At 42.8% G+C, this 14,717-nt stretch overlaps 1 protein-coding gene across 1 annotated transcript in view; it reads left to right on the top strand.

Moving 5' to 3' along the window:
- Positions 1–13,067, top strand: part of OLFML1 (olfactomedin like 1) — a 28,544-nt gene extending 15,477 nt beyond the window's left edge. The window contains exon 4 of the mRNA XM_012801642.2: positions 11,580–13,067. Within this exon, the coding sequence (XP_012657096.1) occupies positions 11,580–12,364 (785 nt within the window). The 3' untranslated portion in view covers positions 12,365–13,067. The remainder of the gene's footprint in view (positions 1–11,579) is intronic.
- Positions 13,068–14,717: the final 1,650 nt, after the last annotated feature.

The raw sequence follows: 14,717 nt of genomic DNA on the forward strand, positions 1-14,717 counted from the left end.
CCACTGGTCTCATCTCGTGAGCTCTCTCATGCTTGTTAGAACTAAATCTCTCTCCATGCCCTTTTCACCAAGGTGTTCCATTACAGGTATTTCCTGTAACTCTCACTCCTTCTAGCCGTAGGCTATACGGGCTGCTACAGTCTGTGTTGTCAGATTCCAGCTGTAGAGACCCCGTGATGGATGCAGGCTGCACTCACAATCATCTTCCCAGCTTCCAAACTCTCTCCCCTGAAGTTCTCAACTCAATGTTGTTGTACCACATATATTTAGGCAAGTAGACAGCCCTGCACCAAGGCTGTTTTCTTTCTCATAATTTATCAGTAATCATCAAAAGCTATCAAGGTGCCATGGAATACTTTGAATTTAGAACTGAGAACCTAGAAAAACCTGATGGATTTACTAAAAGATTCTGTGTGATTCACCAAAACCAACATACAGAGCACTTCCTTTATGCCTGGCCATATTTAAGCCCTAGCCCTGGACTCACAGGCACTAAGGCTCACTGAATATGATTTTATACAAACTGGCCTCCCTGTTTTCCTATCTTCTATCCATTGAAGCACTCAGTGAAATGTCAGCTGTTAATCTCTTAGATTTCTAAGTTGGCTGAGTACAAGTTGGGATAGCAAGTTTGGACCCTGACAAATACTTCATTGTCTAAATCTAATAGGTTCCTGAGTTTGGAGAGTGAGCAGTAAGAGTTTGAATAGTGAGAGAGATAGATATACAGGGTGGCCATAAAGTTCATGTGCAATTTAAAATTGCATACAAATTTTAAAGCCACCCTGTATATTGTGTCCAGGCACTGAGAATAAAAAGACTAATAAAACACAGTCCCTGTCTCCAGTGCTGGCAAGGAAACAAAGTAAATAAGCAATTCCAAGTCAGGGTGATAAATACCTTGGAAGGGACCACACTACATGCTTTCAGCTAGTAAAGGCAACTAACTCCTTTGCAGGAGCACAGGAGTTTACATTTAGTGAAACTGAGCTAAGGAAAAGTGTGAGCAAAGTTTCAAATGTGTAAGGAGACCATGTTATGTCGGGTGACTAGTGATCAGTCCAATGGTAGGCGAGTGATAAGAGAGGAAGTTGACTAACTGTGTGTGCTATGCTGGGATGCATGAACTCATTTTGGGGGCAAACAGCACAAAGTAGCCCTAAGTTTTAGAATAAGTCCACTCTAATAACTTTATTGTAATAAGCAGGGAATTTTATAATTGACTACAATTCTGAGTCATGTTCGTCTTCTCAGTGCCTAATGTCCTACTTATCACTGGGTAGGTATTGACAAAGGTTTATTGACACAAATGCAATCCAGTTGGTTGTAAAAGTCCAAGAAGCAGTCAAAATATAGTTTCAGGAGAATTCTCTTGTTTATGAATTCATCACTCTTCCCAAGCAAACCTGCTTGTCCTCTTGCTAGCACGTGCATCCAATACCCTCTCCTTGAATCTGTCTGGATTGGTATCACCTGGCTCCCTCAATCTGTTACTAAGATCTGACCTCTCTTTTTCTAACCACCCATTCCCATCACTATTTGGATACCTCTCAGGATTACGCTTACAAACTCATTGCCTGTCTCCCTCTGTCCTTCTCTACCCCTATACCATTTCCCACCAGCAGCCAGACCAATATTTGTGATGTATAACTCAGATTGAATCACTCCCCCATGGAGGGACAAGTCTCACCAGATCTAGAGAGTGTTGTTATTTAAATAAGGGGAGAAATATTTAAATCATTTCAAATAAGTGATATTTGTGTATGAATTTACTGTGAGGCCTTAGGTCAAATTCTATTCTAATTGCTTGTCTGCAATTCTGCCTGAGGGGCAAACCACAGATTTTCATTCTCTGATTTGCCAGCAGAACCTCACATGTCATTGTCTCTGTTAAATAATTTGCATCTTGGCTGGACTCAAAGGTTTTAAATTTATTTCCCATCCTTCCTCCACCTTTCTTGCTAATTATCTCTTCTGAAGAGAAGCACAGCAGAGAGTTTCAACTTACCCTTTTACTTGAACACAAAATAGATTCTCCTCAAATTCCAAAAGATGAAGAATTTTTAAAATTTAGATAGTATCAGCCCTGAAGAAAGTATAAAAGCATCTGGCTTAACCCCTTTATTTTATGGCTAAGAAAACTAAAGCTGGGTTGACAAAGGGGCTTTTAGGGGAACACCCAGAGAGCCCAGAGGCCAAGTGCAGACCACTCAGATCTCTGACTCTTAGACCCAGGTTTCATCTACCAAGGTGGAACAAAAGGGACATGGGGAAAATTCTGTTTCCTTTTCTCCAGAACTGTATTTCCTGATCAAAACCATATATGGACACTCTCTTTTGTTATTAACCCAATGGTTCTGCATTAGAAAAGGGTAGGAGGAGAAAGAAGAATGATTGTGTTAGTTTCTGCTATATTTTAAATGAACATTTTCTAATGGTGCAACATTAACATGCCTTGTTCTTAGACATAGTCCTTGTAGCTGGGCTGCAAGTCTGCTGGCTTCCTCTAGGCAAGAGTGATGGAGGGATTCTTAGTCAAGGCCCATATTCCATGATTAGGTCCCAGGGAGCTCAATGTCCTCACCCACTCTTCTCCAGGTACATGCAGAGGTAACTGTTCTTTCCCTCCCACCACACACGTGCACACCCACCACCATGCCCCTGGGACTGGCTCCCAGCTCAGACTGAGTGAGCTTAGAGGATGCCATTCCTACCACTTTAGAGCTGTGAGACCTTTCTCAGTAACCTATAGGAGCCTTAGTTTTTTCTTATTTGGAAAAATGGGATTTAAATATCTACCACTTGGCTCGGCGCCTATAGCTCAATCAGCTAAGGCGCCAGCCACGTATACCTAAGGTGGCGGGTTCGAATCCCCAGCCCGGACCCGCCAAACAACAATGACGGCTGCAACAAAAAAATAGCCGGGCGCTGTGGCGGGCGCCTGTGGTCCCAGCTACTTGGGAGGCGGAGGCAGGAGACTCGCTTGAGCCCAGGAGTTGGAGGTTGCTGTGAGCTGTAATGTCACGGCACTCTGCCCAGGGGGACAGCTTGAGGCTCTGTCTCAAAAAAAAAAAAAAAAAAAAAAAAAAAAAAAAAAAAAAAAAAAAAAATATCTACCACTTAAATTTATTTTAAGAATTATATGAGTTTCACATTTTTAACATATATCAAAACATCTCATTATACCCATCAATATGTACAGTTATTATTGTCAGTTAAAACTAAGAATTTAAACAAATGTTTAACAAAAAACAGCAGGGCCTGTTAGTTTGCACTTGTGGTCCCAACTACTTGGAAGGCTGAGGCAGAAGGATCACTTGAACCCAAGAGTTCAAGGATGCAGTGTGTGATACCTGTGCATGTGAACAGTCCCTGCCCTTCTGCCTGAGCAATGCAGGGGAGACCCTATCTCTAAAAAAGGTTTTAATAAGCTTTTTTTTTTTTTTTTAAAGTACATGACTTAATGTAAATAAAGTGCCTATCACAGTACCAAGCACATTATATATCAGATATTTATTAACTTTTTTAGCCCTCATGATTGTTCCTTAATAAGAAATAGCTTCTGGGCATTTCTAATAGCCCACAAATATCCTCTCTCCATCCCACAAAAGTCCTGTATGGTCACATGCAGGATTAAACCTTCACTTATGCAACCTCAGGGATCAGCATAGAATCTGGGAGCGTCAGAGGCTTCACATGAGACAGGTTCAGCTTGTGAACAATAAAAGAGGGTCTCCTGGACTCAGGTAGAGATGGGGCTCTGGTAAACAAGGCAGCTCATTCCCTTCCTCCACATCACAGTTCAGTGTGGCAGGGAGTTTTGTTGGCTGCTTCTGCAAGCATGGGTTTCCCAGCTGGCCCAGCTTTTCTACCTTCCCTGGATCTCAGGCCAACCAGGACAGTGTCCACCCAGAGGCCACAAAAAAGCAAACCCTCAAGCTGAAGAAGCACATCAGCAGACAGATGGGGGCAGGGAATGGCTAGAAGCTTTTTATTTTTTTTTAATTTTTTTTTTAATCGTTGGGTATTCATTGCGGGTACACAGAACCAGGCGACATTGATTACTTTTGTTAGATAAGGACCCTCTTATAATTGTATCCCACCCCCAAAAGGTCTACCACACCCCTTGTTCCCTCATCCCCTTCCTCCTTCCCTTTTTCAGCCCTCCCCTCCCCCACCCCACCCTCCACCATGTACTAAGACCTTAATTGTCCTCATATCAGAATTGAGTATATAGGACTCTTGTTTCTCCATTCTTGTGATGCTTTACTAAGAATAATGTGTTCCACATCCATCCAGGTTAATACAAAGATGTAAAGTCTCCATATTTTTGATGGCTGAATAGTATTCCATGGTATACATATACCACAGCTTGTTAATCCATTCCTGGGTTGAGGGGCATTCAGGCTGTTTCCACATTTTGTTGATTATAAATTGAGCAACAATAAACAGTCTAGTGCAAGTGTCCTGGTGGTAAAAGGATTTTTTTTTCTGGGTAGATGCCCAGCAATGGGATTGCTGGATCAAATGGGAGGTCTAGCTTGAGTTTTTTGGGGTTCTCCATACTTCCTTCCAAAAAGGTTGTATTAGTTTGCAGTCCCACCAGCAGTGCAAAAGTATTCCCTTCTCAGGCAGTGCCTGTAGCTCAGTGGGTAGGGTGCTGGCCTCATATACCAAGGGTGGCAGGTTCAAACCTGGCCCTGGCCAAACTGGAACAAAAAAATAGCCAGGCGTTGTGGCGGGCGCCTGTAGTCCCAGCTACTTGGGAGGCTGAGGCAAGAGGATCGCCTAAGCCCAAGAGCTGGAGGTTGCTGTGAGCAGTGTGACACCATGACACTCTACCAAGGGTGACAAAGTGAGACTCCGTTGCTACAAAAAAAAAAGAAGTGTTCCCTTCTCTCCACATCCATGCCAGTATCTGCAGTTTTGAGACTTTGTGATGAGGGCATTCTCACTGGGGTTAGATGATATCTTGAGGTGGTTTTGCATTTGATTTGCATTTCTCTAATAATTCAGGCAGTGAGCATTTTTTCATATGTTTGTTAACCATTCATCTGTCTTCTTTAGAGAAAGTTCTATTTATTGCTCTTGCCCAGTGATCTAAGGGATTGTTGGCCCTTTTTATGTTTATTAATTTGAATTCTCTGTAGATCCTAGTTATCAAGCTTTTGTCTGAATCAAAATATGCAAATATCCTTTCCCAATGTGTAGGTTGTCTGTTGAAAGAGTTTATGAGGAAGACTTCCATGGCAGTCGCAACAACAACAACAAAAATAAACAAATGAGACTTAATGAAACTGGCTAAGAGGCCTTTGCAGCTCTTCCCAAATCTAGTTCTGGCTACAGTGTGGACTGGACAAGGCCTCTGTGCCCCTGGGAGTGGCTGGTGAGGACATGAATGAAAGGACTTTCTGGGACTCTCTTCCCAGCTAAGGTTGCTCCCTTCCCCCACTTCTGTCCTGTTCCCTTCGTGAGAAACTTGGGTCAGATTTTTTTAATGAAATAATGGATTTGAAAGTATCTTAAAAGCTTAAAAGTACTTTTCAAATTATTATTTACTTAAGATGGGGCTGCAGTCAGAATTCCGGATGTGCAGTGCCATTTAGACGCTAGAAAAATATCTGCTTCAATGAGGCTATTTTCCTCATTCATCCAACAGATGTTTACTTAACCCCCAAGGCACTGTCAAGCACTAGGGTGCAACACTATACAGGAAGACATGGGAATAGAATGTAGGGGTCTAGAAGGGGGAGAGATGGATAATAATGAACTGGTAAATACACAGACAAAATAATTAAGAGTGTGATAAGTGATCTCAAGGAAGAAAGGTGCTATGTTAAATAATTTTAGGGTGGATATATTTTGATAGAGCGGTCAAAGGATGCCCCTTCAGGAGATAAAACTGAATGTGAGACTTGAAGGTTAAGGAGGAGCCAGCTATGGGAAGGTCAAGAAAAAAGAGCACTCCAGGGAGAAGACTGAAAGTGCAAGAGCCCCGAGGCAGAGAAGAATCTGGCAGGATGGGAGGAAAGCCAGTGTAATTGCAACACAGTGAGCAAGAGGAGGAGGGTACAGAATAAAGTCCCAAGGACAGGCAGGGGCCATATTATGTAGGTCCTGGAGACCAGGGCAAGGAGTTAGGATTCCGTCCCAAGCATGATGGGAGAAAGGGTTTAGCTAGGCGAGCCACATAATTTATGTTTTGAAATGGATCATTCATACACATGCTACATGGAGTGGAGTGGAGAATGTACTATAGATAAGCAAGTAGAGACAAATTAGAGATTATAAAAGCAAGAAGACAAATTAGAGATTTTTGTAGTGGTCTAGGCAAAAAGTGATGATTGATGATCATCACAGGGGAAGAGAAGATGTCAAGTAGAGAGTAACATGTATATTTGGGCATTTTATTTGAGCATCGTAATTTAAATGTAAGTTTACTATTCACATATCAGGACTTGCTAGTGGGTGATGGAAGGAAAGAAATCAAAGATAATTTGTAGGTAAGAAACTTGGTTGATGGCTCTTACTTGAGATCAGAAAAGTAGGAAGGAAGAGAGTTTGGAGGATAAACTATAATAAGAGTTCTGTTCTGGCCTCGGTGTCTATAACTCAGTGGTTAGGGCACTGGTCACATGCACGAGGGCTGGTGGGATCAAACCTGGCCCGAGCCTGCTAAGAGCCTGCTAAACAATAATGACAACTACAACAACAAAAAATAGCCAGGTAGGGCGGCACCTGTGGCTCAAAGGAATAGGGTACTGGCCCCATATACCAGAGGCGGAGGGTTCAAACTCAGCTCCGGCCAAAAAAAAAAAAAAAATAGCCAGGCATTGTGGCAGGTACCTGTAGTCCCAGCTACTTGGGAGGCCGAGGCAAGAGAATCGCTTAAGCCCAAGAGTTTGAGGTTGCTGTGAGCTATGATGCCATGACACTCTAATGAGGGAACATAGTGAGACTCTATCTCAAAAAAATAAAAAGAGTTCTGCTCTGGACATGTTTGTTTGGAAGAGAACTGAGTAGGGACAAGTAGATATCCAGATAGGGCTGGAGATACAAGAGTAGAAGTCATCACTATTTAGAAATACAATTGAATTCAGAGCCATGAGATAGAGTGAGGTGACTTAGACAGTGATTATAGGTAGAGAAAAGAAGAGGTCTGAGGATGGACAGAGCACATAAAAGCAGACCAGCAACGCATACCAAGAAAAAAAATTCCAGAAAGATGAAAGGACAAACACAAGGAGAGGTGTCCCAGAATCAAAAAAAGAGTTTCAAGGGGAGGTAGTGATCAAATAATCAAATTCTGCTGCAAGGTTGATAGGGTGAAGACAGAAATGACCTTTGATTTGGCAATAGGAATGTTGTTTGTGACCTTGACAGAAACTACTGTCAGGGGAGTGGGCAGCAGAGTTTAGACCAATAAAGGACAAACATGATTAAAGTAGTTTAGGGGATAAGTAGAGATAAGGAAACTCCTTTTTCATGGAATTTTATTATCCAGCAAAGCAGATAAATGGGGCTATGCTAGAAGGTTTTCCCCAAACAGATGATCTTACAGCCTGTTTACTGATGTGAATGATCCATTAGGGAGGGTGAGCATATGGAGAGAGGAGAGGGAAGATAATGACAGGGACAAAGTTCTTACCTTACTTTTGCCCACATCCTGTTGGGCAGAACACAAGTCAATGGATGTGATCTAACTACAAAAGAGGTTGTGAAAGGTAGCTGTATGTGTAAGTAGGAAGAGGAAGATAAAATGGGCATTTGATGAACATGGAGAATTATCTCTGCCATAAGCAGTCAAAGGAAAACAAGCAGGAGACACACAAAGGTCAAGGGAGAAGAAATCTTTAAGGAGGAGGAACTACACACTGTCATGCTCCAGAAATATTAAGTAAGATATTGACATTAAAAGTCTATTTGATTTTTCAGTTTGGAGGTCCCTGGTAACATTATGAAGAGTAGATTCGGCTCAGTGCCTGTAGCTCAGTGGTTAGGGAGCTGGCCCCGTACACTGAGGCAGGCGGGTTCGAACCTGGCCCCGGCCTGCTAAACAACAATGACAACTGCAATAAAAAAATAGCCAGACATTGTGGCAGGCACCTATAGTCCCAGCTACTTGGGAGGCTAAGGCAAGAGAATCGCTTAAGCTCCAGAGTTAGAGGTTGCTGTGAACTGTGACGCCACAGTGCTCTATCAAGGGCAACATAGTAAAACTCTGTCTCCAAAAAAGGAAGAGTAGATTCTGCGGAGTTGTGGTGAAGTCAAGGATGGGAAATGAAGACATAGATACAAAGAAGACAGACTACTCTGCAGAAGCTGCCTAAAAAATGATGGAAAGAGAGCAAAGTAACTAGAAATGGTACCTAGTTGAAGAATTGTTTTGTTTTATTCAATACAGGCAAGATGCTTACAAGCTACAACTAAGAAGCTAGTAATAAAGGATAAATTAAAGATAGTAGAAAGGAGATAATTCCTCAAAGGAGTGTAGAGGAAGCCAAAAAAAGGATGGGATCAGAACAAAGGTGATTATTTTAGTCTCAGACAGGAGAAACAATATAACTTCTTCTAAAATGTGTGGGAGGGAAGCAATGGTAAGAACAACTGAAGTTTTATAAGTGAGGGACAGGAAGTAGAGTGAGTTCCTGCCTGATGACGCTTGTTTTTTCAGAGTAGTTAATTTGCTTAGTGAAGGGACTGGCCAGGGTAGTGAGGAGAAGAGATGTAAGACAGCTATGTGAAAGATGAGGTTTAACTGTGGAGGATATTGTGGTATTTAGGGTTCACTTGAGGTTGGAGACTCCTTATGTGTAGTGAAACTAACATGCACCAACACTCAGCTTTCCAGGACAAAGGCAGATGTTTGAACTGATTTTGTGGGATTTTTGTGGGGTAGGTACTGTGGACCAACAAAGGGTTGATGGGGTGGGGGCGGCGCCTTAGGCTCAAAGGAGTAGGGCGCTGGCCCCATATACTGGAGGTGGTGGCAGCTTCAAACCCATGCCCAGCCAAAAGAAAACTGCAAAAGGTTGATAGGGTGAGGGTACTGGTGAGAGAGCTATTACAGCGGTCTAAGCTGGATAAGAAAGGAGATAAGGTCAGCAGAGGGCTGATGGCCTGTGGAAAGTAGAGGACAAGGGACTAGATGGGGCATGAGGAAGTAAGAGGTGCATCTTACTGAGGAGCAGAGGTGATGAGAGCCAAGGAGTGAGAAGTGGGAGGATAAGATATTGTTGCAGTGGGTGGCATATTGGAGTTTTAGAGATTTCTTACATAAAGTCTCTGGGATGGGGGATCCAGAGTATGGCCATTGGAAGAGGTTGCTAAAGTGGTTTAAAGGTAAGTTTCCATGGAATTGGAGAGGTGAGAAGTGCTCTATGCATATGGGATAGTGTTCTGGAAAACTGACAAAGATTTGGAGGAATTGACAACACAAGAAACAAAGCATGAGATATAAAAAAGGAAGAGTTTTTGCATGAAGGTGGAAGAATAATAATCTGAAGTTGCAGTGAAAAGCTAGAAAAAATGTAAACCCCCTTTTATTTACTTCATCTTTCTTCGTCCTTCCTTCTGGTTTAGACCCTTTATCATCCCGTTTTGATCACGGAAATAATCTCCTAGTTGCTTTTCCCGATTTTGGTCTTGCTCCCAAGTGTCCATTGTACACAGACTTGCCAACTTAAGCTTATAGAATAGCCTTTCTTTCACTCTTGGCCAAAAGCTTTAGTAGCTCCCTACCTGACTATAAAATAAAATCCACGGCTCGGCACCTATAGCTCAACCTGCTAAGGCGCCAGCCATGTACACCTAAGGTGGCGGGTTCGAATACCCAGCCCAGACCCGCCAAACAACAATGACGGCTGCAACCAAAAAATAGCCGGGTGCTGTGGCGGGCACCTGTGGTCCCAGCTACTTGGGAGGCGGAGGCAGGAGACTCGCTTGAGCCCAGGAGTTGGAGGTTGCTGTGAGCTGTAATGCCATGGCACTCTGCCCAGGGGGACAGCTTGAGGCTCTGTCTCAAAAAAAAAAAAAAAAAAAAATCCACATCCCTTAGCTTCACCCTCAAGATTCCAGGCCTATGGCTGGCTTCAGTTTACTATAGTTGAACCTTGAACAAGATAGGGGTTTTGGCACTGACTCTCCATGAAGTAATCCATGTATAACTTTTTACTCCCCCCAAACTGAACTACAAATAGCCTACTGTTCACAGGAAGCTTTGTGGCAACGTAAACAGTTGAATTAACATATATTTTGAATGTTATACTCTATTCTTGCAATAAAGTAAGCTAGAGAAAAGAAAATGGTATTAAGAAAATCATGAAGAAGAGAAAATATATTAAGTGGAAGTGGATCATTGTAAAGGTCTTCATCCTTCCCGGCTTCTAATTAAGTAGGCTGAGGAGGAGAAGACGTAAGGGACTGGTCTTGCTGTCTTAAGGGCGGAAGAGGCAGAAGAAAATGTTTGTTTAAGTGGACCCACACAGTTCAAACCTGTGTTGTTCAAAGGTCAAATAAACTGCTTTATGCATCTAGTTTGAGGCAATAACAAGTATTTAGCTTGTATTAGTTTAAACTCTACACGCTTTACCTAAAGTAATTTTGTTAACTATCTGGAATGCTCCTCCCACTCCCTTATGAGTGTTCCACTCCATCCTTCAATGTGTAGTTCAAATGCAGATTCTTTCCTGCCTCAAGTGGCATCTCCCTTCTTTGTCCTTTTCTAAAAAATTCCACTTTAAACGTATATTCTAATTAGTCACATACCTAATAAGAAAGAACCACGCCCAACTTATGATTGTATCCCCATTTGTAACACCTAGCTCAGTACCTTGCCTTTTGTAGGTCTCCACTGTCTGCTAATTAGTGGAACTGTACATCCATCAACGTATTAGAGCTCTTATGACATGGTAGTGCCAAGGACCAGAATCCCCCTCTAGCCCATGGCCTTCTCAAGGTTTGGGAATGATATTCTGTTTTTTATCCTCGACTTAACACTGTTCCTAGGAGCACTGTAAGCTAATACCTAGTCAATACCCAATAATTCTTGGTAAATGGAATTGAATTAGGTTGCCTCGCACCTAGTTTCATTCTCATGGTGCCAGTTCCAAGTGCTCTAGAGAGTGAACAGGATCTCTGACACAACAAAGAGCTGTTTATATCCTGAAGGGAATTACTGTAACTCTCTGAACAGAGACCCATTTATTCATTTATTCTTTAATTAAATCATACCATAATGTGTGATTTATCTATGTATAATAACTATTCTAGACACTAAGGAAGAAAAAAAAGGAATCTGTGAGAACAGGTGAGAGAATGAGCTTGGCTTTTTGATGATATTTAAATGTCCTTTATCTTAAGAAAATGAAATGCACGCCTACATTGCACTTTTGCTCTAAGATTTTCCAAGAGAAAGTCTTTTTCTAATGACCATCATTTCACAGTAGAACTGAAAATATTCCCTACCAGTATTAGAGATGAAAGGAAATAGGATTCATCAGGCACGCTGAGCCCGCTAGAAAGTAGATATCTCATGTTTATAAAGTAACCTCTTTTTTTTATTCCCCCTGTTTGGCCAGGCTGTGACAACATGCTGATGGGCATAAAGTCTCTGAAAATAGTGAAGAAAACAATGGATACACATGGCTCTTGGATGAAAGATGCTATCAGTAACTCTCCAAAGGTGTATTTCTTAATTGGATCTAGAAACAACACTGTTTGGGAATTTGCGAACATGCGTGCATTCATGGAGGACAGCACCAAGCCACCTCCCCGGAAGCTAATTCTCACACTTTCCTGGCAGGGAACAGGCCAAGTGGTCTATGAAGGTTTTCTATTTTTTCACAACCAAGGGACTGCTAATGAGATAATAAAATATAATCTGCAGAAGAGGACTGTGGAGGACCGAATGCTGCTGCCAGGAGGAGTTGGCCGAGCACTGGTCTACCAACACTCTCCCTCAACTTACATTGACCTAGCTGTGGATGAGCATGGGCTCTGGGCCATCCACTCAGGGCCGGGCACCTATGGCCATTTGGTTCTCACAAAAATTGAACCAGGCACACTGGGTGTAGAACACTCATGGGACACTCCATGCAGAAGCCAGGATGCCGAAGCCTCGTTCCTTTTGTGTGGGGTTCTCTATGTGGTCTATAGTTCTGGTGGCCAGGGCCCTCATCGCATTACCTGCACCTATGATCCTCTGGGAACTATCACTGAGCAGGACCTACCCAAATTGTTCTTTCCCAGGAGGCCAAGAAGTCACTCCATGATCCATTACAACCCCAGAGATAAGCAGCTCTATGCCTGGAATGAAGGAAGCCAGATCATTTATAAACTCCAGACGAAGAGAAAGCTGTCCTGAAAGTGACGCATTACAGCCAGAGCACCGTGGCTGTGGCAGCTGCTCTCCAGAACACTGAGGCCACGTGGCCCCTTCACAGTACAGTATCCCTCTAATCACACAGGGAAAAAAGGGTCTAAAAGTGGGAGTACATATGCATCCTTTCCCAGAGGCCACTGCCTTAGCTATCTTCCAAGAGTTTAGATGACAGTCTATCACTGAGCAATTTTCTACAACATCCATTACTTATTCAAACCTCCTAGCTCTCCAGGCTGATAGCATTCTGATTCAGCTTACGTCTAGCCTTTTCTCTTACCGATCTCTAGCATTCACCCCCAACTCTGCCCTCTTCCCCCAGACATTCAGAGTTGTATGCCACTCCTAATACTAACTGGCTTTTCTCTCTCTTCTGGCTCTTCTCTCTCTCTCCTATTTTTCACTGTCTGACCAAAGTACTATTTCTTCTTAAGCTTTTGTCTCTTTTCCCCCTATCCCTGCCTTTCCACCAAGCTGGATGGATGTAATAATACAGTAAAAACATTAACATTTGGATATTACTTTCCGGTTACAAATTGTTACACATCATTTAATTCTTCTCTCACCCTTGTGCACAAGTCTTCACAATTGCCATTCTAGAGATGAGGAGAGTTTAAGTGAGTCGTTCAAAGTAACACAACTACAAAGTGAAAGATCTATAAAATACTACAAATTCCATAGTCTTTCTTTTCCCCAGGAAAGCATTAAATATGGATGTTTCTTCACCCAGTCATTTATAGTCATTGTGTTCATCATTTCAGCCTGAATATTAGTCCGTCCCTTTAGCCATTTTCATGTCTGCACAAGACCATTCTACAGGCGTTTCAAAGCTATTTCCTCAGAAAACCAACCTAAGGGTGGGACTCCACCTCTAGCTTCATCTTGCCTTACTGTCTTCTGCTGCTGCTTCTTGCTTTAAATACAATAAAAGTGATACTAAGCAAATAAGCTCAGTAGGTTATATTTGCCTATAGACCCTCAGCATAAAAAATTTCAGGGAATGCTGCCTGTATTGGGTTTACTATGAACAATTCCCAGCACAATGAAGCCCTTGGTAAATATTGTGGGATCTGGATGGAAGCCAGACAGCAGGCACGCAACTCTACCACAGCAGGCGTGCTGAGTGGCACAGAGGGCAGCATGCCTCTTAAGAGGGGCTTCACAGTGTTTCCCACGTGTTTGTCCAATTCAGCTAAGTTCGGGTCACAAGTGTAAGCTGTTGTGCCAGTCTGTGTCATGTGCTGAGGCCTGTCTTTCCAGGTTGGTCATGTGAGAGGGTTTGCTTTGTGTGCTTGCAGCTGTTTTCCCATCTATGCCAAGCTCAGGATGGGACCATAGGCAGAAGACAGAGATTTTTTTTTATTATTTTTTCCCATAGTATTTGAGATCTCTGGCAGAATGGATGTACCCAACCTATAGATAAGGCATAATTACCCACAGTACTAACAGAACAGTATAGAGAGCCCAAATCCTTTGTGGAATGAGGCATGAATAAATAAACATAGTGATATTACCCAGTCCATAGATCTGGGGACATAACTAGCCTCTTGCCCTCCAGGTAGATAACATCACCTATATCACAGACGTGTGGTCTGCCTCACTGAGGAGGGTGGAGTGGAATTATCAATAGGAGGAATGTGCCACAGTTCACATGAGTTCATGGGTGTTTCCAAATCTCACATTTTATTGCCCCAGTGGACTCAACTGCCTTTAACTCCTGCCCCCAGAAAATGCCAGCCTGCTCTTAGCACTATACAATTACATTTTAAAATGTTAAAGGCACATAGCACCTTTGGAAGCAGAGAGGTTGCCCATAATGTACCATTAGGCTTCCATCTGGGATATGTTTTGATTTGACAGTTCTTCAAGCTTATCTGCCCCTAACAACTCATGTTCATCACATAAATCCCTGCAGCTAGAAACATTCTTTCAGGTTAAGACATTTCCCTGCAGCTAGAATCACTCTTTTAGGTTAAGACATTAACAGATGCCTCTTTGCTTCCTGGGAGCCGGAGCAAAGCAGTATGCAGGATTGGGAACACCTTCTTGAGCTTCTTTCAGATCAAACTGGAGTCTTCCTGGATTTACATAGTTAAGTGAAGACTGACATCTCCATGACCTACACCAGTGGTTCCTAAATTGTCTGTACATAAGAATCACCTGGGCTCGGCACCTGTGGCTCAAATGGCTAAGGCGCCAGCCACATACACCTAAGGTGGCAGGTTTGAATCCAGCCCTGGCCCACCAAGCAACAATGATGGCTGCAACCAAAAAATGGCCAGGCGTTGTGGCGGGCGCCTATAGTCCCAGCTACTTGGGAGGCTGAGGCAGGAGACTC

Source organism: Otolemur garnettii, unplaced genomic scaffold (genome assembly GCF_000181295.1).
Source record: "Otolemur garnettii isolate 467f Iridium unplaced genomic scaffold, OtoGar3 scaffold00001, whole genome shotgun sequence".
Lineage (NCBI taxonomy): Eukaryota > Metazoa > Chordata > Mammalia > Primates > Galagidae > Otolemur > Otolemur garnettii.